At 40.2% G+C, this 27492-nt stretch overlaps 2 protein-coding genes across 4 annotated transcripts in view; both read right to left on the bottom strand.

Moving 5' to 3' along the window:
- Positions 1–865: 865 nt before the first annotated feature.
- On the bottom strand, positions 866–20924 carry LAYN (layilin). Of its 3 annotated transcripts, none has more exons than XM_081281282.1 (8): positions 20693–20924; positions 20069–20095; positions 17354–17651; positions 11391–11548; positions 7024–7056; positions 6392–6475; positions 3720–3822; positions 866–2141 (listed from the first exon to the last, which is right to left on the bottom strand). In XM_081281282.1, exons 1-8 carry the CDS (start codon positions 20775–20777, stop codon positions 1778–1780), a joined length of 1152 nt encoding a protein of 383 aa, XP_081137408.1. In that variant the 5' UTR covers positions 20778–20924; the 3' UTR covers positions 866–1777. The 3 variants fall into 3 exon arrangements, with proteins under 3 accessions (XP_081137408.1, XP_081137407.1, XP_081137409.1); XM_081281281.1 differs by having other exon boundaries at positions 20069–20092; positions 20693–20815; XM_081281283.1 differs by lacking the exon at positions 20069–20095.
- A 4826-nt stretch (positions 20925–25750) lies between these two features.
- HOATZ (HOATZ cilia and flagella associated protein) overlaps positions 25751–27492 on the bottom strand; it is a gene marked incomplete at both ends in the record, with an annotated part of 36582 nt that continues 34840 nt past the window's right edge. Inside the window, one exon of the mRNA XM_081280299.1 lies at positions 25751–25808. Coding sequence (XP_081136425.1) covers positions 25751–25808 — 58 coding nt within the window. The remainder of the gene's footprint in view (positions 25809–27492) is intronic.

A 27492-nucleotide genomic window follows, 5' to 3' on the forward strand; every position in this document is an offset into this window, starting at 1 on the left:
AAAATAAGTTGTTAACATAATTCAGTAGCTTCTAGTTCCTAGTGGCTATGCTTCCTCCTTCCTAGGTAGCAGGAGGTCTTTTCAAACTAAAATTGTTCATTTACCTCCTCCACCTAGGAGGCATGTAAAAAACAGGTCCTACAAATTTTTCATCTGAAATATTTAGACAATTTCACATCAGTCTGAAAGAATCATTGTGCATCTATCTATTCAACAAACATTGGTTGCATACTCTGCAAGGTGCTGTGTCATAGGTTGCAACAAGTAGAATGCAGAGGGGCAGGTAGAGTTGCTATCCTCATGGAGTTTGCAGCCTTGTAGCAGAGGATAGTGGGGACACAGTAGAGGATAAAGAGACAGGTTTTAGAGTAACCTGTATGAGGCAAAGTGGGAATTTGGACATTTTAGAGCAATGAATTAGTCCTTCAGACCGCACTGCTTTTGCTTCAAATGTTGTAACTCCACAAAACACACTTTTCCAGAACAGACAGAAATAATATTTTTGTTATCCACCCTATTCTCTGACTCACTAGGGCAGATAGTTGGGCAGCGGTTACAATTCACTGCATTTGATACTGCTGATCCAGACTAGTTAATTGTCTAATTTGGGGCTCCATATATGAGACATAATTGCTAGACTATTAAAAATAATTCCTAAGAGGGAAATGGTTAAAATGATAAGATTATTAAGTTGATAGAGGGAGGTTGCTGGTGATTTAAATAATGGCTTTCAGATTTTTGAAGTGTATATGACTTACTAAATTACATGACTTATGATATCAGGCCTTTGGTCTCAAATCCAGAAACTTTTCTCTGGATTTGAGACCAAAAGTATTTGAAGTAGTCATATAGTCATGTCCCCACCCCCCACCAAAAAAAGTAGGATTATTATCAATCTTAGTAATATGTTGATGCTATAGTAAAATGAATGTGCAAATAAGACAACGTGTATTATCAGGGCTAGGAGCACAAATAAGTTTAGAAGCACAGACACAAATTTCATTTTTAGTTTCTAAAGTATTTCCAAGTTGAACATTTCTAAGTTTAGATGTCAGGAGAAAAAAAAAAGGTCCCCTGAGGCCACATGCAGAGGAAGGGCTGTAGACACAGACTGACTAACATTCTGTTTCCTGCTTTTTATTTGATTTTATTCTTTGAGTAAAAAAAAAGATATGAAAATTGCTGATGGGCAGGCCAGCCTGGGGCTACTATACTTGGGCTTTGAAAAGATGCTGTAGTCTGTCTCTTTGTGATTATGTGTGCTGCTGTATAGAGCAAGAAAAACAGAACCTAGAGGTGGGCTCCCCATGTTCTACAGCTACAAGCTCCATTTTTGTCAGTTAAAGTACTGTTTCTTTAACTGACAGTCGACTGACATTTATTGGGACACCACTATGTGCCAAGGTGCTTTTTTTAAAATATTTTTATTAGTTATTGATGGACCTTTATTATTTTACTTAATTGTTTATATGTGGTGCTGAGAATCAAACCCAGTGCCTCACACATGCTAGGCAAGCGCTCCACCTCTGAGCCACAATCCCAGCACCCAAGGTGCTTTTTCATAAGGTCCAGCTGGGTGAGAAAGAGACTGGGACAAGGGATAAAGCCAGAACTTGGGAACCCAACAGGGGTTAGAGGGGATCACATGCTCACCCCCAGGACCTGATCTAAGCATTTTCATAGACATTCTGAGTACTTCCCTTTATAGAAAATAGGAGAATTTTCTTCTTATATATTTTCCATTCTTATCAGTTCAAGTTTTTTTTTTTCATGTGTCCTAGTAACCATATATTTCATTTTCTACCCATCTGCATTCCTTGCTCCTCCCCATTTGGTCAGGGGAGAACTCATAAATGTCATTGGTTACAAATCCACTTTCCACACTTGCCATAGTCACAAACCCGCTTTCTGAAGGGTTCACAGCTATGTTGTCATAGTCACAAGACATGTTGTCAGGAGTGGCTTCTCCTGAACACACCCGGAATGAAATGTTCTTCAGGTCTGGCCGGGGCTCAGCTAAATCGGCTTCACTTTGTTTTCTTATGACGTTGTAAACCTCTAGGTCTGGGCTGTGTTCTTGGTGAGGAGAGGGCCAGATGTTGTGTTTTCCTTTTATGCTAGGGTCTGCCTGTTCCCGTGTCCTGGGAGGGGGAGAAACAGGGTTGAGTATTTGAAACCAGGCAATTGAGGTGCTCCCCTGAGAACATCTCTAAGCTTCCTGAAAGCGGTTCCTCAAAGTGTACTTCTTACTCACCAAAACCTACAGGCCAGGGCTTTGGGGAGGGAGGAGGACAAATCAGGAAAGTGTTAAGCAGGTTTCTATCCTGGGCACCCAGAGTCCTGGGAGGGTCCAGGGATAGAATTTGATGGGCAAAAAATGTCACTCTTTTCAAAACTCATCTATAAGTGAAACATAGCATGGCCTTCCATGAATATAGTTAATAAACCAGAGTAGAATTTAAAATATCTTTGACTTGATCAACAACAGGAATCATAACTATTTTCATATCATATCACAGTTATCACAGTTGCTTCATCTCAACCTCAAAATTATAATAATTATACCCATCACTAAATAAAGAGCAATTAATAAAAAGCACATGAAAATGCTGTGTCATGTATTCATTTTTGGAAATATTTTTGCTAAACAATATAAAAGTCTAATTGTTTCCTTTGCAACCCAATGTAAATTTTATGCATTTAAAAATTTTGTTCTGGGAAAAGGGCCACAGGCTTCACCAGACTGCTACAGGGGTCTATGGCACAAAGAAAGGTTAAAAACCCTGGGAGAGATAGACTCAAGCATGAGTTACTATTCCCAAATCCTGGCGAGGTGCTAAATAGATAAAGAAGGGAAATGAAGAATCAACTGCAGAGTAAGCAGTTGAAAAATATATTTGTAATTTTTGAACTGAATTCTACTTTTAGATAAAAACGATCAGAATAATGGCTGACATTTTTGAGTACTTATCAGATGCCCACTCTGCATGTATTCATTGCTTTGATGCTTGTAATAAGCCCTTAAGGAAGTTGAAAAGTTGTTCATCAGAATCTTACTAATTAGTTTCAGATTGGTCATCAAAGGAAGCCAAAACTTAAATTGAACCTTTTTCTATCATAAATGGGAATACTAGCCTTCTATGAATACCATGATCCTGGGAAATGAAAAGGTAACTGAGAACAATTCTGTGTGCCTAAAAAATAGGGACACTGATCCTGCCTGAAAACAGAGGTTGTCTATACTATCTAGTGTTTTGAACCAATCTACTCCTATGCAATCAATTTTTTAAAAGTCAGTTAAAAGGAATTTGGCTCTTTCATTCTGAACGAAGTGGCTCTGTTTCAGAGGCTTACCAGAATGCTTGGGAACAGTCATTCTTCACATGGCCTACCAGTCATTCCTTACTCAACACACTTTTGGAACCAGGACCTATATTTGTGAGAGCACTTTTGCTGGGTGATATGTGGGTACACAGGAAGTGAATAACATAGTTTCACTTTTCAAATTGTTTAAAATCTTCCACATACTCCAAAATAAAGAATGTAATATCACTCTCTTAATCTCTGAATACTCTGAGCCTGCCAGATAATTTACTCTCTAATCTACAGTGTCCATTGTCTTGGGGCTTCTGTGACTTTTAATGAAGTAAACAGGACAATATCCAAATATTCACAACAGCAGAGGACACAAAGGTTTACATAAAGAAGGTTTTACTTGCCTCCTTCTGTAGATCCAAACCCAACATATGACTGTGGTGACCACAAGGAGGAGGAGAAGGGGAATGCTGGGGATTAGGATGTAGGCAAGATTCAAGGAAGCTTCTGAAAAGAAAAATGGCACACTATCAGCATTGGTGATTTTTTTTTTTTTGGCATGTGTGTGTGCTTCAAACCTGGCTTCAAAAGGTATCATCAAGGGGCTGGGGTTGTGGCTCAGTGGTAGAGTGCTTGCCTAGCATGTATGAGGCACTGGGTTCGATCCTCAGCACCACATAAAAATAAATAAAATAAAGGCATTGTATCTATTGACAACTAAAAAATATATTTAAAAAATTTTTTTAAAAGGCATAACCAAATACAGGGTATTCCAGAGAGCACATTCCTAGGAGGTAGATGTAGAATTACCCAGTTAGTAAAGCATCTTCTAGTTTCATTAAATATTTCCTTTTTTTTAAAGAGAGAGAGAGAGAGAGAGAGAGAGAGAGAGAGAGAGAGAGAGAGAATTTTTTAATATTTATTTTTTAGTTTTCGGTGGACACACATCTTTCTTTGTATGTGGTGATGAGGATTGAACCCGGGCCGCACGCATGCCAGGCGAGCGCGCTACCACTTGAGCCACATCCCCAGCCCCTCATTAAATATTTTCTACCTGTCCTTTTACCCTAAGTAATAATAATGAAAATAATTTTAATTTTTAGAGTCTTGCAAATACCAAAAGGGTACTTTTTATAATTCAAAGTGATTATTTTTTGGATAAAAGATATTCTTTCTTCCCTTGTCCTTCGTAGCAAAGCAGAGACTATTGGTGCAGTATTGATGCCTTGGCCTCTGAGAGCAGCTATGGTAGTTCCCAGTGTAGGGGTTGGGGAGAGGAAGCAAAGAAGAATCCAGTCAAAAGTCCTGGGGTCATTATTGCAAAACAGAAGTTCACAGAGCACACAAATTAGACTTAAATGCTTCCCAACATTTCTAACTAAGACCAACTGGCTTCAGATGGGTTCATGAGCAGTGACTATGAAATTCTCTTAGAGGTCTTCTTTTCTGTACCTTTTAGTCCTTTAAGACTTAGAACCAACAATAAGGTTTTGTGAGGAAGCAAGAATTTTAGACTAACTTCCTTCCTGTTCCCACTGATCTAAGATTCCAGCCATCCAGTGGCTATTACTGTTTTTTTCCCCCCTGAGAAGCTGCAAACCTGACAACCATCAAAAACTAAAACCAAAATACTCCAAAAATCCTCTTTAAGTACCACTATAATATCAAAGAGCAATAAAAATGCCACACACCTTTGCATAGCATTTTATTTTTTTTTCTATCACATATTACGTTTGTTGTATCATAAAAAAATGCCCCTGGTTCCTGGGAGGGAGGGTCTAAATACTTGAATTTCCCAAGTAATAGAATTGACTTTGTTATTCATGAGCATCTTGGATGGTACTAGAGTTTATTGTAAGGACCTGTCCAAGACAGTGGTGGCATGTATCTGTGGGGGGCTGGCCACACAAGAAAACTGGACAAGTGATTTTTGGGTGGGGGCTCTGAGCCTGATGACATCAGCCTGACCTCCTTTGGAGACTGAGTTATACCACATGACTGGTGATAAGATCTACCCCACCTAAGTAATCAATGAAACTCCTGTAAACCCCCTGGACACCAAGGATCAGTGGAGCTTCCTGTATACATCAGTATGCCAGGAGGAGGATGATACATTCTGATTCCACTGGGAGAGAACATGGAAGGGCCCAATTAGAACTCCTTTAGACCTCACCCCATGTTCTTTTCTTTGGCTGTATCCTAAGTAATAACATGCCTAAGTATGTACAGTGTTTTCCTGAGTTCTGTGAGTTGTCTTAATGAATTTTTGAACTTGAGAGAGGGTTGTAGGCACCCCTGGAATTGTAGCCAATTGGTCAGAAGAGATGTGACCTGAGGATCCCTAAACTTGTGGGTAATGTTTGAAGTGAGGGCAGTTTTAAGTTGTGAGGGGTGGCGGAGTCTGTGCCAACTCAGATGGTTAGTGTCAGAACTGCAACATTCTATTTCATTTTATGGACACAGTAATGTTCCTAGGTAGCTAAGAAAAATATTATTACTTCTATTATGCAAATGATTACACTGAAGCACAGAGAACTTAAGTGTTTTTTTAAAGTTGCCCAGTAACAAAAACCCAGATTTCCTTCTTGAAACTCAGTGTGAGGGTGAGGTTGAAAGTCCATTAGCACTCCAATTTATCACTCCATTTTCTTTTACCTTTTATCTTTTTTACCTTTATCTTTTTAAATGTTTTGGTCCATTTCCTCTATTTCACAGATGGCTATTAATCTCAGGTGTCATGCATTGTGGTGCAGGTCTTTCCGCTCTTCTGTCTCTGCATCCATTCTCTCTGTCCCAGCCCTATCCCACCTCTAGCCTAAGACCAAGGGGCTTTGTCTTCCTGAAGGTCTTTTACTTCCTGACTAGTCTGATCTCCTCAATTGTCTTCTGATAGCTCTATTTGCATATTTCACTGATGAAACCTAACCTTAAATACAGTTTTGGCAAAGTCACAGATAACGGTCTAATTCCATTTTTAAGGAGCTGTGGGAAAGAACAAAATAGGGAATATAACCATATAGTAAAGCAATCAAGAGAGTCTCATTGTCTGTTTTCCCCAAGTGAACTCTGTACATACCTTTACTTTCTTTAAATGTTTCTTTGGCATCTTCTTTCTGTGTTTCCTCTGGAATTGTGGGTGTTGCTGGCTCTGTTCTTTCACCTGGAGAGAGACACATGGACTTGAGAACTTGGAAAAAGGAACTTTAATGCAGATATTCTCTGAGGTCCTACCATGTGTAAAGTGAGATGCTAAATAGCAGTAGCAACCTGGCCATCGACACTTATATACATAGGAAAGTAAAGATATGAATTTTACTGTCGTTAGGTGAGGATCAGGCAGTAAAACAAGTGACAGGCAGCTGGCTTAATAGCCACATGGAGGAGTGAGGTGCTGAGAGGAAGGGCCAGCAACTCTCTGCTAGGACCATTCTGTTTGGCTCATTTCTTGTCTCATTAAATTAAATAATTCCCTTCCTATTGTCAATAATAATAAATAATATCTCAAACTGAATTTGCTCTGTTGTTCTTCAGTTTTGAAAGAGACAATACCAAAGAGTGAGAATAATGGACTCATCATAGCTGGATGTGGTGCATCCAAATTGTCTGGGTTAACACCAGCATCTTCTGTCGAATAATCTGGTCTAAAGAACTGATTCTAACTCAATGAAGAGGGTCTGAGTTAACTCAAATCTCAAATGACAGCCTTACCTCCAGGTCTTGTGGAAGGAGCAGTTGGTCTCTCTGCAGAAATAAAAATGAAAATAATAACAAAACTTTCCTGCCATCTGAATAAAATCAGCTAGAGTATAGCAACCATTTCCAATAAACTTTATTGTAATCAGATTATTTTCTGTTATCAGATACCAGGACTAGGTTCATTAAATCAAAAGAATTGCTTCTGCATAAAGACTAGCCTTCCCCCAGCTTTACTTAGGTGTTTTTTCTTAAAAAAGAAAACTATTCAAAAACTTTAAATATGAGAATTTCTAAATATGCACCAAAGTAGAAAGTCTGTATGATGAATCCCTGTGTGCTGTGATGTAGCTCCTGCTTCTATCAATGTATAGCTCATCTGATTTCAACAGAAAGCCCTACTTCCATACTTACACTCCTGAATTATTTTACAGCAATCCAAGACATTTTAGCAACTCATATTGCAGATGTTTCAGAGAGCAACAAGCACTGATTTCCAAGCAATAAAAGTGGTCGAGGGACTGGCTAGCCCCAAATCAAAAACCGGTGATTGGCCTTGAATTATTTTAAATAGTTCCAAGAGCTTGGGGAAAGTGAGGTTGCACAGAGAACCTATGTCAAATGTTTTGGCTTCTGACTGAACTGTTGTATTGACAATGAGTCACTTATGCTATTTAGATGCCCTGGAGTTGATAGTGACAGGGTTCTTAGGGGCAAAACTTTAGAATTCACATTCCTAAGGCTCAGATGGCAAGCTTATTCTGAAGTTTCATTCAGAAAGGACAGAAGTTTTTAATCATCTTCCTATAAGTGTGTGTACATAGAGGTGAAGCAAATATATTTATTTGAAAACTCACTTATATAATGCCTACAAATGATAGAAACTATTCTAAATGTTTTATAAGAACAAGCTCAATCTCGATAATGACCTGACAAGGGAGTCAGGTTTTTGGTTTTTCTACATGAGGAAACCAAAAGTCAGGGAGATTAAATAACTTGCCCAAATTTCATAACCAATAAGTTGCTAAACTGGAATTTCAACCAATTCAAATAAAAATTAATAAATTCAAATAAAAGTTAAAATAGTAAGGAGATATAACTGTGCCATGCAACAGCAAATGAGAAATAATCCTGGCCCTCTAAGGAGCTTATATTTGACAAGGTGGCCATAAAATATGGACATATAGGAGAATATTAATTCATGTTAATTTCATGATATTACATGGAAATACATAGTATATTCAGTGACATTTAATGATCTATTCGTATTGTTGTTCCTCCATAATTCAGTCTACTGTGCAAAATTGCAGTAAACATGGCACCTCGATGCCATGCATCTACCATACATCTGAGTAGTGCATCTGCTATACCTTGAATGGTTTCTCTCTAATTTTCCCTGAATATCCCTGTGCCTTTACTGTATTCCTGGAATAATCAAATATTCAGGTCTGGCTTGCATGCTATATGGCCACATTCTCAACCCTAGTTTTAGAGATGATAACTGACTCAGTCTCTTGCTACTGTGGCATGATAGGACAGAACGTCATCTTTTGGGAACCACAGAAGTGATCTTCCCCTAGTTCATCAGTTGGCTAGACAAGTATATTTCCAGACTTCTTGTAAGCATATAGTGAAAGGGACAAACCTGGAAACGGGAAGTGAAAGTACTGTGGTGCTCTGGTTCTCACAGGAGGATCACCTAACCTTGAGGGGTCCTGGAAAGCTTCTCCAAGGAAATTATTTTGAAATAATTTCAGATTTATGTAAATTTATAAGAATAGTACAAGGAATTCTCATATATCCTTCACCTTATTATTTTATTATATTTCATTTGCTTAATTATTATCTGTATCAATCATCTACCTATCTCTATATGCTTATATCTCTCTATATATACATAGATGCTGAATTTATAATATACATATATTTATATATATACACATATGTAACTTTTTTCCAAAAAGAAAGTTTCAGACATGGTATCCCTCTACTCTTTTTTTTAAGAGAATTTTTAATATTTATTTTTTAGTTTTCAGCAGACACAACATCTTTGTCTGTATGTGGTGCTGAGGATCGAACCCGGGCCGCACGTATGCCAGGTGAGTGCGCTATCGCTTGAGCCACATCCCCAGCCCCAAGTATCCCTCTACTCTTAACAACTTCAATTTATATTTAAAGGGGAGAGAGGCATTCTTTTATACTATATTACAATCCATTGATCAAAACCAAGAAATCAACATTGATATAATACTATTATCTAATCATATGCACATTCTGCCAATTGTCCTAATATTATCATTTATAGAAAATTGTCATCATCACCGTCACCATCATCATCATTATTATCATGGTCTGTAACCCAATCCAGTATCACTTGTTTTACTTTGTTGTTATGACTTGTGTTACTTAGTTGTTTAGTAAGTTCTAAATATTCTGAGTGTCTGGGTTCTTGCCCTGATGCTCAAGACTATTTAGCCAGACACTGCTGCTTAACCTGAACATGAAAGGTGAAAACAAATTCAAAGGGAGAGGGAAAATGTGTTCTACACACAGGAAACAACAGTTAAGTCTCTTGGGGAACTAAACTAGCAGAAAGGCATTAGGATAGGATGGGGAGAGGTGTTAGAATGGTGAGAACTGAGACTGATCTTGTCCACCCTTTTTTCAGCATACTGAATAATATGAACTTATGCTGAGGATGGGAGACCACATAAAGGCAATGTGTTAGTTCTTTGCCATGTGCCTATCTCCCACTATTGGATCATTCTGATCTGGGCTGATCTCTATGGACAGTTTCACTGGGAATCCTTTGGTTTCTTATTAGACATAACCAGTGGGAGGCAAAGCAGGAGATCAGAAGGTAGGAGAGAGAGGTCACAGTATTTATTCTTCATGGTCCCTTGCTTATCAGCATAATTTTACAATAATTGTATTTTTTGGTTACCATTTCTGTTGAGTGGATTCTTTTTTTATGACCTCAAGCCTTTTCTGGATTCTGTTAAAAGATTCTTTCCTTTTGCCCTTTTAGGTCTAGGGGTGGTAAGAGCTTCCCACTGTAGTTAGTCTCTGGGTACTTTACCATCTCCTGCTCTTTGCCTACCACTTCTGCAAATATCCTTTTTACTTTACTCTCCTAGTAAAATCTTTGTGTATGCCATATTTTTCTGGACAGAACTCAGTCTAAATAATATGAGCAATAGCAAAAGTAATGATGAATACGATTTTTTAGAAAGGAACCAAGCTAAAAAATAAAAGAATATTAAAGCAAATTTCAAAATCTCACATTTCAAAAAATGTTTAAAAAGTAAAAATGTTTAGCCATGGAGTTAATATAATAGAATTAATAGGAATAATGGAAAGCCAGTTTGTAACAAGTGTTTTCCTTTCACTGATCTTTGAGGGTGACCTTGATAAGCCAGTCTAGTTCTTTAAAACCTCCCAGCCTGAGACAACTCAGTATGGTAGGGAGAATCTTGGTATGGTCACTGTATAAAAGAATTTGTCTAAGAGATGAAGAAGGAAAAATATCTTTTAGCAGCAAAAGTTACCCCCGGAGCATAGTCCAATTTAAAAAATTTTAAATGACAGGATTCTTAGTCCCAAACTAGATATAACTAACAAGTCACTCTACTCCTGTCAGGAAAGAATGCAGAACTGGGGCCAAGAATTTGGCTTCAGGGAGGTGAGAAACTTCAGGAATAGATCAAGAATCAGTTCAAGTTTAGATCTATGTCAGTTTTAATAAAGGAGTCTGGGAAACCTCAGCAGGGTGAGACTGGATTTATAGCCAATTTGCAACTCTTAAAGATCTAGAAGCAAATGCAAGTTGAGTTTGCAAGACATATAGACAGTGGGTAGCCTGGGGAGTTTAAACTTGATCATCAGTGTGCCTGCTATTTTTTCCTGGTGCCAGTAAAATTGGTGTATTTTATCTTCTGCCTCCTCTGGTTATTAGTGTGTTTCTTTAAATTCTGAGAAAATAATCTCACATAGCTGTTAGAAGACTTGTAGGAGCAATGGTCAGCTTATTCCAAGCTCCTACAGCCAACTGTGCATGTAGAATGAGTAAGAATTTTTGTTTGTCCAGAGAGAGAATTTTTTTCTTTCTGGATGTTCTCATAAATCTTGCTTTATCACACATGAAATATATTCTTTCTTCTTTTCATCCATTCTCTTAGCATCTGATAACCTTTCCTTTCCTAGAATTATTTCTCAGTGAGGAAGTATCATTACATATCTCTTTACAAGAATTCCTGAAGTTTATCATTGCTGGCATTTGTGATAAGCATTCTTAGTGACCACATACCAAATTCTTGGTACAAGCAGCTGCTTATGAAATAAGAGAGGAGGTTGAGAATTCCACTTGGGAGAGCATTCATTACCATCAAAATATTTGCAAATAAAGTTGTTCTTCATGTTGCATCGGTCATCATTCCACTGGAACTTGTAGGGGCCCCCAATGCCAGCAGGTGCTGAAGGCTGATGGTACATGACTACACAGACTTCACTACCACAGGAAGGCTCATCCACATACCAGTTCCTGTAGGAAAGGAATAAACAATAGAGGCAAGTGGAGAAACATACCCCAAGACTTCCAAGCCTTTGTTTTCCCATCAGGTTCCACTGGGACACTAACATGATACTTAGCTTCAGAACATAATACACAGAGAGAAGGGATTGAAACACTGCCAATAAACAGAGCCACATACTTTCTAATATGGACATCACAATCAATCATCTGACATTTGCCACAACCTCTTTGCACGGAGGAATCTATTACCATATGATGTCTGCAAAGGAATTATGAGAAAAGGCAGCTAGCAGGGCTGCTCATTTTTTTTTTTTGCTTTTTGCTTTTTGTTTTGTTTCCCTTTTTTAAGATATCATACGCATTGAGAAGAGGCATAATATGTCTCATCCAAAACTTGCTCTGTTTCCATCTTTTTTTGCTTTTCATTAGCCATCACTGTATGACCCTCCAAAATATAGAGGCTGTTAAGTAAGGTAAGGGGTAGAGACATGGAAAGAAGGACCATTTGGTCTTTTTCAGTTTTTACATCATTTCCATGTGATAAGGCTTGTAAGCTTTTCAGCCTCCACTACCAGATGTTTTCTCTTTGCCTTCCTAGACCCCTGAAGGGGTGCATTAGCAGTTATCCAGTAAAACCTGGAATTAAATGGTGCTGCCACCCAGTTGGATATGTGGGTGCCAGGTTAAAGACTTGGATCCCATTGAGAGTCTAAATCTGAAGCACCCATCTCAGGTATTAACTCAGGGCTGGGCTTTGTAGTCTGCCTGATCACACCTGAGCTGCTTCCCTTCAGGGCTGGGTTCTTGTCCTGGTGCTCAGACTATTTAGCCAGACACTGCTGCTCTGCCTGGCTCTTGTCAGAGTCCCTCCTGAGTAAAGAGACAGCTAAGAGAAGGAAGGAAGGAAGGAAGGAAGGAAGGAAGGAAGGAAGGAAGGTCCTTTTGCTCTACTTGAATTTCCTGAACAATAGATAAGCTTGCAGTAAGCACTCCTTAGACATTATGCTGGACAGCTGGGGCGCTAGGCTTTGCGCCTCATTAGTTACCTCCATCCTCTTTTCCAAATCCTTTGATACTCCCTACTAGCCTTTACATTATTTCATTTCAGGGAGACATGGAATATTATACCTGAATGTAATTTTTGGATTTGAGTCAGTTTTCAAACTCATAACTAACTGATAGAGGGAAAGGCCAGGTTCCCAGGAAGAAGGACTCTGAAGTACCATGGCAGGCACATGTGATAATAATTTCCCCTGTTCTTTCCCCAAAGGAACCTCTGGCCATTTACTTAAGTAACCATACGCTGGGAGAGAGGAGTATATCCAAATATTACAAAGAACTGTTTGACACAAGGTATAAGTTGACACTGATATTCAGACTTGAAGTGCTATTACCCATTTGGAGTGGGAACATATTGGGACCAGGTATTAATAGAGGTCAGCTCACAGAAGGACCCAGCCCGTAGTCATTGTCCCGGTCTCCTCATATATGAATTGAATAGACATATTGGTAGTTGGTATGGTTCCATGTTGGTTCCTTAGGCTATCATAGTGGAGCAGATGAAGTAGAAGCCTTTGAAACTGCACTCCTTCCCACCCCTCCCCCCTGAGTTACTAAATCAACAACAATATCTTTAATCCAGGGAAGATGGCAGAAAATGGTGCCCTCCTTAAAGACCTAGAGAATGCAGTGTGATGTTCCTCATCATATCCGTATTTAATTTACTAGTCTGACTCATGCAAAAATCAGGAAGATCTCTAAAACTGTAAGCCAAATAAACTTTTCCTCCTCTAAGTTGTTCTTGTCAGTATTTTGGTCATAGCAATGAAAAGCTGACTAACACAATGATAGCACAAACTCAATCAAGGTGAAACCCTGATTTTAGCTGCTGTGCCATATGTGACATCTTTGCTAGAGCAGGCTGATATGCCATTCAGTACTTAATATGCAGATCTGGTGAACACATTCTTTTCCATCTGAATCAGAAAGAATCTGGAATGGTTTGTGCTTATTGGCAATGGACAATAGTAAACTTGTATGGTCTTGACTGAGGCTGCATTGATTTTTCCTACCCTCTGTTGTAATATGGTATGAAGAGGCCTGAACTTCCTAGAAATCTTACAGAAAATCACACTGGTTCACTTTATTGCTGACATTATGCTAGTTGGATCAGATAAGTAAGAAGTAGGTACCACACTAGAGGTATTATTAAGACTCATGTTCTCCAGAGGGTTAGAGATAAACCCTGTGAATGAATATTCAGGAACTTGCCACTTCATTAAAATGTGTAGGGATCTAGTGATCTAGACAATGCCAGAGCATACTTTCAAATAAAAGAACAAACTATTAATAATTTTAGGAAGTAAATTTTATACTTAGCAGGCCTCTTTGGGTTCCAGAGGTAGCATATTTTACATCTAGGAGTACTGCTTTGTGGAGTACTGGAATTTGAGGTGTACTGAAATACCAGTGGTGGGAAACATATTCCCATATAGAATTCATGACAACCCTAATGACAGAATCACATTGCAGATTCCTAGGGTTTTATAGCAAAGTCATATCATCTGTAGCCGAGAACTAGTCGTCACCTTTTGAAAAGCAACTGCTACTTTTTTTTTTTTTTTTTTTTTTTTTTACTAAGCAAGGACTACCAACCAAGAGACCATGCAGCCTGATCTGCCCATTATGAGCTAGGTATTATCAGACACATCTTATCACAACTCAGGTAGGCTAGAATCAATCCGTTTTAAGGTGGAAGAGGTATATCTATGACCAAAGGGGTGCTATATGAATAGTTAGAGCAGACTGCCATGATATCTACCACTGTTGTTCCAAAGCCTCTGCCTCAGCTCACGCTTATGGTGCATGAGAAGTTCCTTATGGCTAGCTGATACAGGCAGCCTGAGCTTGGTTCATGAAGGTCAGTTAAGTATGAGTGAAGAAGCCAAAATGGACAGCAGCTGAACTGCAGCTCCACTTGGAGGTGGCCTTGAAAGTCAGTGTGCTAATTGGGAGTTCATAACACACTTCAATCTAATGTATGAAATATGATATGTCAAGAGCTTTGTAATGTTGTGAACAACCAATAAAAAAAAAAGAAAAAAAAAGTCAGTGTGCTAGGAGGACACTCTCTCATTGGACATTGCTTTAGTTCATGCACCTAGTTAACCTCTTTGTACGGAAATAGAAGTTATGGAAGATTAGAATACATAAAGACTCAGGGGAAAAGCAAACAGCATGGTCAGCTGATAAGAATGTAAAGGGAAAAAGACTGGAAGACTGGGGACAAGGACTTCCTGAATAGAATGATCCATATCACTGGGCATAAAATATTTTCTATCACACGTGAAAGGATACCAGGGAGCATCTATCATGTAAGAGGCACTGAACAGCCAAGGAGACAAATGACTCATTCAGGTAATGCCAGCCAGCTGGTTATCAGTCACCCTAGTACTAGCACTCTAGATAGTAACAATGGAGGCAGAATGGAGGCTATGCACAGATTCTACAGATTGGATCCCACTAATCAAGACTGATCTGGCTACTACTACTGCCAAATGTCCAGCCTTCCAGCAACAGAGGACAATGCTGTGTCTTTGTCATAGCATCAATACTTGAGGTGATCAACATGTCACCTGGTGGCAAGTTTACTACACTGGATCCCTGAAAGGGACAATGATTCATTTTGGTAGGAACAGACACACAATCTAGGCATGAGTTTGCCTTTTCTGCCCAAGAACCTTAGTCAGCACCACTATTCAAAGGTGTACATAATATTTAATCTATCAAAACAGGATCCCAAATAACATCTCATCAGACAAAGGCTCCTACTTTATAGCAAAGAAGGTGTGGAAGTAAGTACCTGGCTATGGGAGTCACTTGTCAGATCACATATTGCACCATCTTGAAGCTGCTAGCTTGATAGAGTGATGGAGAATAGCTTGTTGAAAACTTAGCTGAAGTATCAGCTTAGAGGCAATACTTTGGGGGCAGGGCATCATCCAAAAAGAAGTACATTTTAAATCAATGATTTATAAACTTCTGTGCCTCCACTAGTAGAATACATGGGTCTGGGAGCCCAGGGAAGAAAGTGGGAGTCCCATCATTGATAATGGCTCACTCAGGGAATTTGTACTTCTTGTCTCTGCAATGCTGGGCTTTGGGAGTTTAGAGATCCTTAGTTTCCAGAGGGGAATAGTTCTTCTAGAAGACAGAGTAAGTCTCATTGAGCTATGAGTCACTGGTTGCCTCTTGGACATTTGGGGTCCTTGTGTCCAGGAACAAGCAGGCAAGAAGTGATGTCATTCTCTTGGCAGGAGGTAGTTGACTCTAATCATCAGGAGGAGGTAGGTTTGCTATTATATATTATGGACAGGGTGAAGACTCTTAGGTTATCTATTTGGGTATCTTTTTGTACTTACTTGCCCAATTTTGATGGCCAATGGAAAAGTCTGTTAACTTTACCCTGAGAAGTGCAAGGTAACTAGGGCCTAACACTATTCAGAGATGAGGATTTGGGTCATGCCACAAGGTCAGTTATTGACAGCAGCAGAGGGTGGGGGAATCTGGACTGGATAGCAGAGGAGGGAGATTGATAAGTCAGTCATGACCTTGGGACCAGCTACAGTGATGTGAAGAGTAATAACCTTCTACGCTTCCTACTAACCATCATCTTTTAAGTGCTTTTTCTTTCAGGAAGAGAAGTCCATAATGCTATTGGAGGAGCTACTCTCAGAACTTATATGAAGTTCAGGAACATGACTAGCATAAAGAGTTGTGATGGATGCTACCTACATACTGTTTTAAATGTAACAGGTAATTTTTTAAATCTTTACTTTCAATTAATAATGACTTTTTTTTTTAATTTTTAATATTTATTTTTTAGTTCTCGGCGGGCACAACATCTTTTGTTGGTATGTGGTGCTGAAGATCGAACCCGGGCCGCACGCGTGCCAGGTGAGCACGCTACCGATTGAGCCACATCCCCAGCCCCAATTAATAATGACTTTAAACTTTTTTCTTATATGATTGTACACCAATTAGATTTTCTATTTTGTGAACTATCTGCTCAGGTCTTTTGCTTCTCTATCCTTTGGGGCCTTAGTGTTTACTACTTATATAAACTATCATGAAAATATATTAATTCTGTTAGAAATTTTACAGTCCTATGTCTGTCTCTGAATTTTGATGTTTTTAAAATTTTTAACAATGTTACTGCATTTATAGGGAGGGATGATGGCAATGTCATAGTGTCTTGGTGGGGTGTATGAGAGCATCAGTGTCTCGATGCTGAGGGTTTAGGAGGGTCCTACAAACTGTAGTCTTCCCCAAGTTCCACTCTTGGCCAATCTGTAGAGTTATGTCTTGGTTCTGATTTTCTGACCATTATCATAGTTCTGTGTAGTCCACAGTCCTATTCTGGATTTCAACTCTATGGACCTTCAGTCTCTTAATGGGAGTTCTAGCTATAGCCAGATATCTAGCCAAAAGGACAGACTGACTTCAAGGGATAGTTGACTCTAATCATCAGGAGAAGGGTAGGTTTGCTGTTACATATTAAGGACAGGGCGAAGACTTCAAGCATCATGTGTTCTTGACATAATGCTGATGGGCTTGCCCACCTGAGTAGAACTCTTTGGACATCCATGGGGCCCAAGTCAAGGCTAAATTCACCACTTTCACCACACTGTCCTGGTCAATGGCTCTTCAGGTGTTACTACCCCCAGGCCTCTGTCTTCCCCAAGGATCTGGCACTGTGGATCCAGCCTGTCTCTTTTCTGAGTTATGTCAAAGAAGTCAGCTCCACATACTTACCTAAATTTTGACATGCTGCCATCAGTCCAAGCATAAAGGTCTTGGCAGGCTGTGCTGTTGCTTCTCTTCTCTTCATGCCTTCTGAGTCCAATCCAGAAATCACCATCAGATGCTGAGAGGTTTTCAATGAACTTTTCTATCAATCTCTGCTCATCTCCAGATTCGATGCTGACTAGGTGGCCCCCATCCCTCCTGCAGGCTTCTTTGGCTTCCTCAAAGTTCAGTCTTCGGGAAGCATCATGGAGATAAATGACTTTATAACAAGGCCTCTGTGTCCCTCCCCGGCAAACCAGCTGCCCTAGAGATAAAAGAAGGCAACCTGTTTCAGTGTACCAGAAATGTAAACAAGAGCAAGGAGCCTCAGAGGCATCAGAATGGAGCTACTTCTGGACAGAATTATGATTACTTATCATCAGAAGGTTATGTCAGAGTTCTTAGAGAAAATTAATACTCCTTCCAACATGGAGTTGGGGTGATTTAAACTCTGATGCTCAGATTATGCAAGGACACATGTTTTGTTTGCTCAGTTATAGATTCTTGAAAAGCAGACATTTTTATCTTTTAAGGGAAGTTGATGAAGATTTATGGCTTAAGAATTATAAATAACAATTTTATGCTTTTAGGAAATCTCAGGGGAGAGTGTATAAAGTAAGTATCTCTGTTGAGTGATTCCTTCAGGTAAGAGAGTTGTTCTGAAGTCAGACATGGACTCCTCTACCCTGAAACCTTCTGCCTATGTGCAGCAGAACTAATTTGCTCGGTCTCTGATGTGGGCTGAAGCTAAGTACATGATATCTGTGGGGTTTTCTATTACTGACAGTTCCCTGACCTAAAGACAATAGCTAAGATTTACTGAACTTTTCCTGTGTGCTATCAACTGTGGTAAGGGCTTTACATTTATATATAGACTTTATCTCATTTAACCCTCATAACAGTACCCTGATGTAGATGTTGTTTATGTGCCATTTTACAAATGAGAAAATGAGTATTATCCAAGTCAGGACCCAGATCTGATTACAAAGTCAAGCCAGTACCTCTCAATTAGACTGCTCATTCCTCACTCCACCCCGGGGCTTGGGTTGCTTTGGGAGTCTACTAGAGTGTCTCATATAATTGACACCTGAAGGGCTAAAGACTCCGTCAGACAAATGGATGGAATTCTACTGAGAAGCAAGTAGCAAATTATTCTTCAGCACACATTGCCCTTCCTTGTGTCTGGGTGATTGAAGCCTTGCTGCAACAAAACCTCAGCTTCATTACTCATTTGTTTTAAATTTTTTTGTCTTTTTTTTTTCTTTAATTCATCCTCCTTTGTTCAATCAACATGTATTGAGTGTACCTTTCGCTTAGCACTGTTCTAGGTGCTGGAAATACAGAAACAAATGCCAATTCCTAGCCCAGGAGAGAACATGGCTTATGTCTCTGGATCTAAATTATACAAAATGAAAGCCACATTTCAACAAAGAGAGTAGTCCCTGCAATGACAGAGCCAAATTGTGGGCTGTGGGTATAATGAATTGCTACCACAGAGTAGGAATAAAGGATTTTATTTGGGGACCTCTTCCCAGAACTTCTGGAATGCACTTGTTTCCCCAACTTGTTTTGCAGTGCTGCAGAGAGCCAGATAGCTTTCATTATTCCTAATACTGTCCAGAATGCAGGGCAAAGGCTGCAGACAGTTAACTACATTATTAGTGCTAAATGGAAAAGAGCACATAAAGATGATTCAGAAAGCTGCAGTGAATTTTTATTTTCTATTTCTCCTCTCATTGCTTTTATAAAGAAATTCTCAAAAAGCAACAAGTTAGAAGAGTCTTGCACTTTTCCCCTTTTCCTTCCTTCCTTTTTTCCTTCCTTCCTTCCTTCCTCCTCTTCCTCCTCCTCCTCCTCCTTCTTCTCCTTCTTCTTTTTTTTTTTTTTTTTTTTTTTTTTGGTTATTGCTGCTAAATAGAGAAGCTCTCACTGGACGGGTCCACCAGCAAATTAAAAGGGCTCTTTTGACATTGATGTTTTCACCAAGCAGGTGTTTCAGAGAGGCTGTGACAGCAGCCAGACTGCCTGGAAAGAAGGCTGGGCCAGCCAAGCCTCTATGATTCCTTAAAGGGGGCTCCAAATCAGGCAGCAAATGGAGGGCAAATGAGCCACTAGGAACACCCCAACCTTGCCACCAGCATAACTGTAAATTGAAGTTGAATTTACTGGCAGCCCTCATTTTTCCATGCTAGATTGTCAAGAGAAAATGAAATGTAACACCTTAATCAAATTTCCTGTATGGTCCAGCCTGGCCACACATCCCAACCCTGCAGTGAGTGCCAGAGAGGGCCAGAGCTGGAAAGAGGCGGAGGGCCCATCTGGTTCCCCCGCCTTCAGGAAGTGTCTTTCTTTTCTCATTTGCAGGAAGGGGAAGAGTAGGCGGGTCTTCTACCCACCCCTATCAACTACTGAGCTCCTGCAGCCCTAATCCAAGCAGCTCAACTCAGTTACTCTCCCCATTTACTGCCCCGCACTAAACCCCATCTTGAAGTCAACCCTAGACGGCTAAATCAGTTCCACAAACTGGGATACCCCGGAGGAAGAGGTTGCCATTCTTCCTCCTCCCTCCTGTTGGCCAAGCCGTCGACGCCCAGCACAGGAGAAAAAGGGCACCAGTATTCGCCCTCTCCCCTCCCGCCACACGCAGAACAACTGGAAGAGGCAAAAAGCAGAGCACTGTACCTCCTCTGGGGTCCGAATCCGAGGCTGCTGTGGACACCACACAAGGAAGGAAGCAGACAGAGAGTCATTCTCCAGAGCCAGACGGGGCTGGTCCCACGCTAACTAAGCAGCTTTCCCGATCTCTAAGCGCTCCTATTCCAGCTGCTGGAGCCTGCCATCCTCCCCACAGAGGAGACCGGGAATAACTGGCAAGGTTCCCACAGCACCGCGGTTCCAGGATCTCCACCCCGCCGTCTGCGTGGCGGCCTTCTCGAGTGGGAGGTAAAGGGGGTTGGTGAGCTTGCTCCGTGTGGGGTTTTTAGGAACTATAGAGCCGTGCTCTACGGAGCTGGCTGAGCTGGAGGGGCACCGGCTGAGCGGGTTCGTCCACTGCCCCACCCAACCTAGTTCTCAGACCCACTAGGGTAACCCTCGGCGGGGAATGGACTTCCAGCATTCCAGGACACTGAATGGCCCCAGGAACCGGTCCCGATCCCAGCTGCGGAGCGATTGCTCTCTGGAAGCAGGAGGTTCTGATGGCTGGGCCGGGGAGTGCAGCGGGGAACGCCTCCCTCCCCACCCCGTGCAGACTGCTGGGGTGCGGACTGTCCCGGCAAGAGCTCTCGCCCCAGCGCATGCACTCACCGCTCAGAAGGCGACTTTTCACGCCCCGTGGCCCCGCCAGCAGCACCGCCAGCAGCACAGCCTGCAGAGCCGCTCCTGGCTGCATGTTTCCACTCTGGGTGATGCGTCTTCGGACCCCGGGCGCAACAGTGGTAGAGCAGTCTGACTGGCGAAGGCGTGCGCGACAATTGCAATCGTGGTAGTAGCATTTCCCGAGGACCGACGGACCTGGCTCTGAGAGAGGAAAGGAGGGCTCAGAGTCAGTTGATCACCCCTCCGCCCCCGGGGACGTCACTGCGGGAGGGCAGCCCCACCAGTTGTCCCGCCCCCGACCTCCTCTTCCAGCGTAGTAGACGCCAGAAATACTGCCCGCCAGGGGGTAGCTAGCTACTGAGAGGGCCAGATCACCACCTCTCTAAGCTTCCCAGGGAGATCCTGAGTTTGCCTAGGACGCAGGGTGCAGGAGTGAGTGGCTTTTCTGAAATAGGATGAAGGGTGCAGTGTGGCTAAAAATAGTACCATATGTAGTCCTTACTCTCCAGGGCCAGAGCCAGCTTCTCTTAGCTCTGTGGAGTGGGCCAAAGGCAGAGGCAGGGCTCATTATACCTGAGGCTCAGTAGGCCAATCCCAGCCCTCAGGGATACACCCTGGAAAGGAAGGGTGGCTGTGGCGAATGGATGCTCAAGCAGGCAATGTGTCCACTGGTCAGAAAAGTTAGGGGACCTACCATGGATTACCTCCACAGAAGGTGGCAGAGTTGATCTGGCTGAGAGGAGAGTAGTTTCCATCAGAAGCCAAGGAGTGTCCCAGATCTCAGCAGGAAAATGATTCTGCTTCACATTGGGAGGTGGGGATGGTGGATATGGAATCGGGCCTTGGACTGGTAGCAGGAGATTCCCCACTTTAGGAAAGAATGACCCTACTCCCTCTGGAAGAGTTTCCCTAACAAACTTTGTCTTCCATGTGTATTTGAGCTTCTAAACTCCCCCAATAGTTGTGTTTTACAGTGGCTTCTTATAGTAAAAAAGATGTTTAACAATGTCAAAGTAAGCCTCCTACCCCAAACTAAGGCACTAAATAGCAGATAGTGGGTCTAGGTTCTTTGCAGTTTGCTCACAACATGCTGTTTTGAAGCACAGAAGAAGCCTTACCTGGGCCATGAACTTCTGGATTTTGGTCCCAGTTTGCTTCTGTTTCCCTACTCATCCTGATTTTCAGAACAGCAGTCAAAGAAAGCAATAATGCTTTTCAGGCTTTGAGCCACTACAATTCTAAACAATTCTGGACCAAGCTTGGGGTATTTCAGCATCAGTAGAGAACATGGGAAAGTTGTGTAATTGTGGAAAACAGCATCATTAGCAGGATAACACTGACCTTTATGGCAAGTTCATTTATAGCCCCTTCTCTATGTCCTGATTAGAACATTTCAGATCCAACACACATCCTTACTAGAAACTCTTGGTTATCTAATCAATCAAAGAAAGAAATGTTATGGTGGAAAGAAGCACTAGAAGTGGCATCTGATGCTCTGTTTTGAATCTTGCTTCTCTTTAATATCTCTGTGGCCTTTGGGAAGTTCTTTTGCCTAAGTTTCATTGAACTCTTGGTAATATTAGTTATGGGTTAAAAGTTTTGTGAGGATTTGGCAAGGCAAATATGCATGTGAATGTGCAGATAGATGGAAACTTAATGTCACTTGGGAAGGATTTATTTCCAATATTACAGCATTTTTTTTTACAACTTAAAGAAACTATCATTTTGCTCCAAATAATTGTGTCCTGAGTCTTCCCTTTGATAACCTCACTGTTTTAGTCAGCTTTTTCACTGCTGTGGTTAAAACACCTAATAAGAACGATTTTAGAGGAGGAAAAGTTTATTTGGGGGTTCATGGTTTCAGAGATCTCAGTCCATAGACAGCCAGCTCCATACCTCAGGGCTTCAGGTGAGGTAGAACATCATGGTGGAAGAGTGTGGCAAAGGGAAGGGGCTCATATGATGATCAGGAAGGGGGGAGAGAGAAGGGGGACTCCACTCAGCAGATATAAAATATATACCCGAAAGGCATGCCCCCAATGCCCACCCTACCTGTCTTCAGTTACCACTCAATTAATTCTTATCAGGGGATTAACTCACTGATTGGGTTAAGGTTCTCATAAATTAATCATTTCACTTCTAAGCCTTCTTGCATTGTCTCATCACACATAAACTTTTGGAGGACATCTTATATACAAACCGTAACACTGACTTTGGTCCAAATTGAACATTGTTATGGTTTACAGTCAACCAAGTATGGTATATTATAATAATGACTTTAGTTTTTCACATCTCCCACTACACATACCCTTTACCCTGACATTATAGTTTCCCTTACTAAAGAGGCAGAGGATTCCCTTGATTTTGTGTGTAACCATGTGTTTGACTTCTTTGGCCAACAGAACCAGCCAGAACTTTCTGAGTGTAGGCCAGTAAAAGCTTCACATATTTTTATTTGTTCTCTTTCTTCTCTACACTTTGTTGTAGGCACATACCTCAGATATCCTACTGGTCCACAAACATGGAGCAGAGCTGCCTCAGTCAGTTGATAGATTTGTAGTGTGACAAAACTGCTCTAGGTGCTGTAACCTGAAGTAGGGCTGTCTGACTAAGCTCAGACCAGCCAGATCCCAGCTGACCTGCAAGTATGGAATTGTTTTAGACCTCTTTGTTATGTAGTATTGTCGTAGCAATAGCTAACCATCACAATCTGGCCATATAGGAAGGAAGGCTGGCCATATGGAAAGGAATGCTCACAAAGTGGAATTTTTCTTGATAAAGTTATCTTGGCCCAGAGATCAATCCTTACTCCAACTAGCTCAAACATAATTTAAGAGACTATAGGTTGAGTATCCCTTATTCAAAACTGCTTGAGACCAGAAGTGTTTTGAATTTCAGATTTTTTCATACTTTGGAATATTTGCACATATATAAAGATATATATTTGGGACAGGACCAAGCCAAAACACATGGTCTCAAGGTAGTTTTATATAATATTTTTAGTGTACCTCCACCTCAACAGGAAACCCCTTATAAGGTCAATTGCAGAATTTTCCACTTGTGGCATCATGTCAGTACTCAAAAACGTGGATTTTGGAGGATTCCTACTTTCAGATTGTTGGATTAGGGATGCTGAACTTGTACTATAATTACACACTGAGAAATGTAACTGTCAGGTAAACTGATGTTTATGTTGACCTGTTGAACATATATTCTTTCATTGGATAGAAAAGATGTCTCAGTGAACATGGAATCAGAACAAAGGGACTTATAATTAAAAAGTTTAGGCTTTGGGGCTAGGATTGTGGCTCAGTGATAGAGTGCCTGCCTTGCATGTGTGAGGCACTGGGTTCTATCCTCAGCACCACATAAAAATAAATAAATAAAATAAAGGTATTTGTGTCCATCTACAACTAAAAATGCATTTTTAAAAATTTAGGCATTGATAGTTTGCTCTGTTTATCTTCACAGTAGAGATCTGACAGATATATCAATCTGACATGGTACCTTTTATTCTTGATGGTGCTGGTATGGGATTGTCAATTTATAATTTTTAAAATTTCTCCTGTCTAAGCCCAATTTTTTTAAATTTTTGTTCCACACATTTTTCTCTGGTATAGTTTGGATCTGGAATGTCCCCCAGAGTCTCAGATGTAGAAGGCTTGGTTCCTAAGGCAGCAATGTTCAGAGGTGGGGCTTTTGGGAAGCTGTTGGATCACGAGGACTCTGACCTCATCAGTGGATTAGTCCACTGATAGCAGAATGGACTACTATGAGGTGGGACTAATGGAGAAGTAGGTCACTGGGGGTATGTCCTGAAACTTATTTCTGGTGCCCAGCCTCCCCCAGCCCCTGCGCTTTCTTTCTGCCATGAGCTGAGCAGCTGCCTTCTTCTGCTACAACCTTCTGCCATGATGTTCTGCCTCACCTCAAGCCCAAGGCAATGCAACCAACTGACCATGAACTGAAACCTCTGAAACAATAAACCAAAGTTATTTATGTAAGGTGTTTTAGTCATAGTAACAAAAAGGTGACTAATACATTGTCCAAATAGTGATGTGCCAGAAAATTGCTGTTATTCTTCTCTACTTTTTTTGCTTTTTAGCCATAGAGTCCTTGAATTTTAAGTAGGCAGATACTCCTCCCCTCATCTAAAGATTTATTTCCAGCCTCCTTTGCAACTTGGTGTGTTGTGGATAATGGCTGCATCTTAGAGAGGTTATGCCCAGGACTCTGAAGTGAATGATGGTTCTAAATAGAACTTCAAACATGGGCGGTGGGGGCGGAGGTAGAATGTACAACCCTGAGTTGGACTGCCATTTACACGATGCAGAAGAGACAAAATCTTAACTGTTTCTTTTCCAGTATACACCAAAGTGAATAACTTTTGGGGAGTAGGTTGGCAATGGGGTTATATGCCTGTGTGTAAAACACAGGCAAGCTGAGCTGGTTACAGAACTAGAAGCAGTTCATTTCTGATTTCAAACATGTTCTAAAAATGGAATAAATCACATTTTGAAAAAGAGACTATTCTTTAAAACAAAAAGACTTTTAAGTTTTCAAGACTGCCCTTTCTCATCCTTTTTTTCTTTTCTTTCTTTTTTTTTCCTTTTACTAATAGTCTACCAGTTGGAGCCATAAAGCCTCTGATTCTTGTTTATGTGATATCTACAATATAGATCAAATACAGAAATTCTGAAAATACTCTTCAAATAAAAATAGTAAATAGGACTTTGAGAATATGTAAGATGAGAAAGGAAATTATGATGTGATGTCAAACAGTAGTATACAATAAAAAATAGATACAAATACTCAATGACATAAAATTTATGGAAGTCTACTTAACTTTTATTTGTCCATTTTAACCCAAGTATTCAGTAACTGGTAAAATTTATGGAATTACGCACATTTAACTCTTATTTCTTTATCTTTATTTCCTTTGACAAAGTTAGAAATTTTTTTAGTGATCCCAATGATCCTATGTAAGTGTAGGTTGTTTCAATGTGAAGATATAAGTGAGCCATCTTTTACTCTGTACCAAGCAGATCAGCTCAAGGCTTTGACTTCTTCTTGGTCTTCTTTATCTGTTTCTGATACCTCTTCCCTGTTGGTAATAATATGGATCAATTTCTATACACAGAACTCTATCATTGTGAACATGATATAGCATGAAAACAACTTTGAAAATTTCCCCAATAAAAATTCACTGTTGTGGATTCTGAATATGCTTTAGGCTTTGCAACCAAGTGTAAAGTTATATCAGGAGAAATGGTTATTGTAAATGTGAAGTGTGATTTGAAGAGCATTGGAGAAGAAGTACCCTAAATATATTTTGTTCACTCAAGAGCCAAATTCTTGAGATTTCATCATTGATAAGTGATTTCTTTGTATTAAACGTTGTTTCTTATACTTAGCCCTCTTAAAAGGAAATATTCATGAGGTGGATAATAAACATATTGCTACTAAAACCTTTCTAGAAACACACTTTCCAGTTCTTTCCTTCTAATAGAAGGGCACCCAGATTACCCTAAAAAGATTTCTTAAAGGAGGGATGTTAAGGCTCTATCTTTGTAGGTAGGGGAATTATGGGCAGAGAGGCAAGAATGGAGGGAGGAAAAAAGGGCAAAGTTAAAGTATTTTACAATTGTGTCTAAGATATTTACAAGATTTAAAAAGTGTGTATGAATCAATGAATAATATAAAATATCGATTTCTAAATTAGCTAATACTGAACTGAATGACATGATATTTTTGTACTATTATTTTTTTTTTTGTACCAGGAATTGAACCCAGGGTGCTTAACCACTGAGCCACATCTCCAACCCTTTTTATGTTTTATTTTGAGACAGGGTCTTGCTAAGTTGCTGAAGCTGACTTTGAACTTGCAATCCTCCTGCCTTGGCCTCCCAGGCTGCTGGGATTACAGGTATGTGTCATCATGCTCTGCTTGAACTAAACTGTTTTTACAAATATTTTCTGAATTTCAACATGTATGTTTTGTGCTAGGCACTTTTACCCAATGTTTCATAGAGCTTATAATTGTAGAAAAAATATGTGAAATGTTAAGTTATTTAAGAGATCATTGTCAGAAGAATGTATAGACAGTAACTCTTGGAAGTTCAGAGGAAGAAGATATCACTGTGAATGGAATGAAATTTAGCTTTAGGATGGAGAAGAGAATCAGTATACTCTAAAAGTAATTAAATAAACATTTAAAAATTTCAAATAAATATCTATCTAAGCTTTGAAATAATGTTTTACTTTTAAGTGGGTCAACATGGGTAGTAGTAGGAAGTTCTGTAAAAATATGTGCAGAAACCCCATTATTATGTATAACTAGAATGTGTTAATAAAACAAAAAAAGAAAGAAAAAAATACATGCAGAAATGGCATCCAACATGTCTGTTTGATGCAAAGTAGCAGTTTTCATCCATTATTTTAATCAGTTAAGTAAGTGTTTGATTGGGTTAGTTTTTCTTTACGCTTACAAGATAAGTCAAATCATCTGGCTAAATAGTAAGAAATTAAGTTGCTGAGTATCATGTAGACAATATAGCCAGATGATGATGATGATGATGATGATGATGATGATGATGATGATTTGTACTAGGGATTGAACCCAGGGGTGCTTAACCACTGAGCTACATTCCCCATTCCTTTTTATTTTTTGAGACAGGGTCTTGCTAAATTGCTTGGCCTTTGATAAATTGCTAAGGCTGGCTTTGAATTTGTGATCCTCCTGCCTCAGCCTACTGAACTGCAGGGATTATAGGCATATACTACTTTGC

The sequence above is a fragment of the Spermophilus citellus genome (genome assembly GCF_964194105.1).
Source record: "Spermophilus citellus genome assembly, chromosome: 2".
Lineage (NCBI taxonomy): Eukaryota > Metazoa > Chordata > Mammalia > Rodentia > Sciuridae > Spermophilus > Spermophilus citellus.

Bases quoted from the DNA above. Each gene is read 5' to 3' on its own strand.
- LAYN (XM_081281282.1), bottom strand. From the start codon at position 20,777: ATGCAGCCAGGAGCGGCTCTGCAGGCTGTGCTGCTGGCGGTGCTGCTG. The intron at 11,549-17,353 runs GTAAGTATGTGG...CCTTTCCTACAG, and splicing joins GGCAGCATGTCAAAATTTAG to GAACTGGTATGTGGATGAGC. The intron at 7,057-11,390 runs GTAATGAATGCT...TTATTTCTGCAG, and splicing joins TATTTGCAAATATTTTGATG to AGAGACCAACTGCTCCTTCC.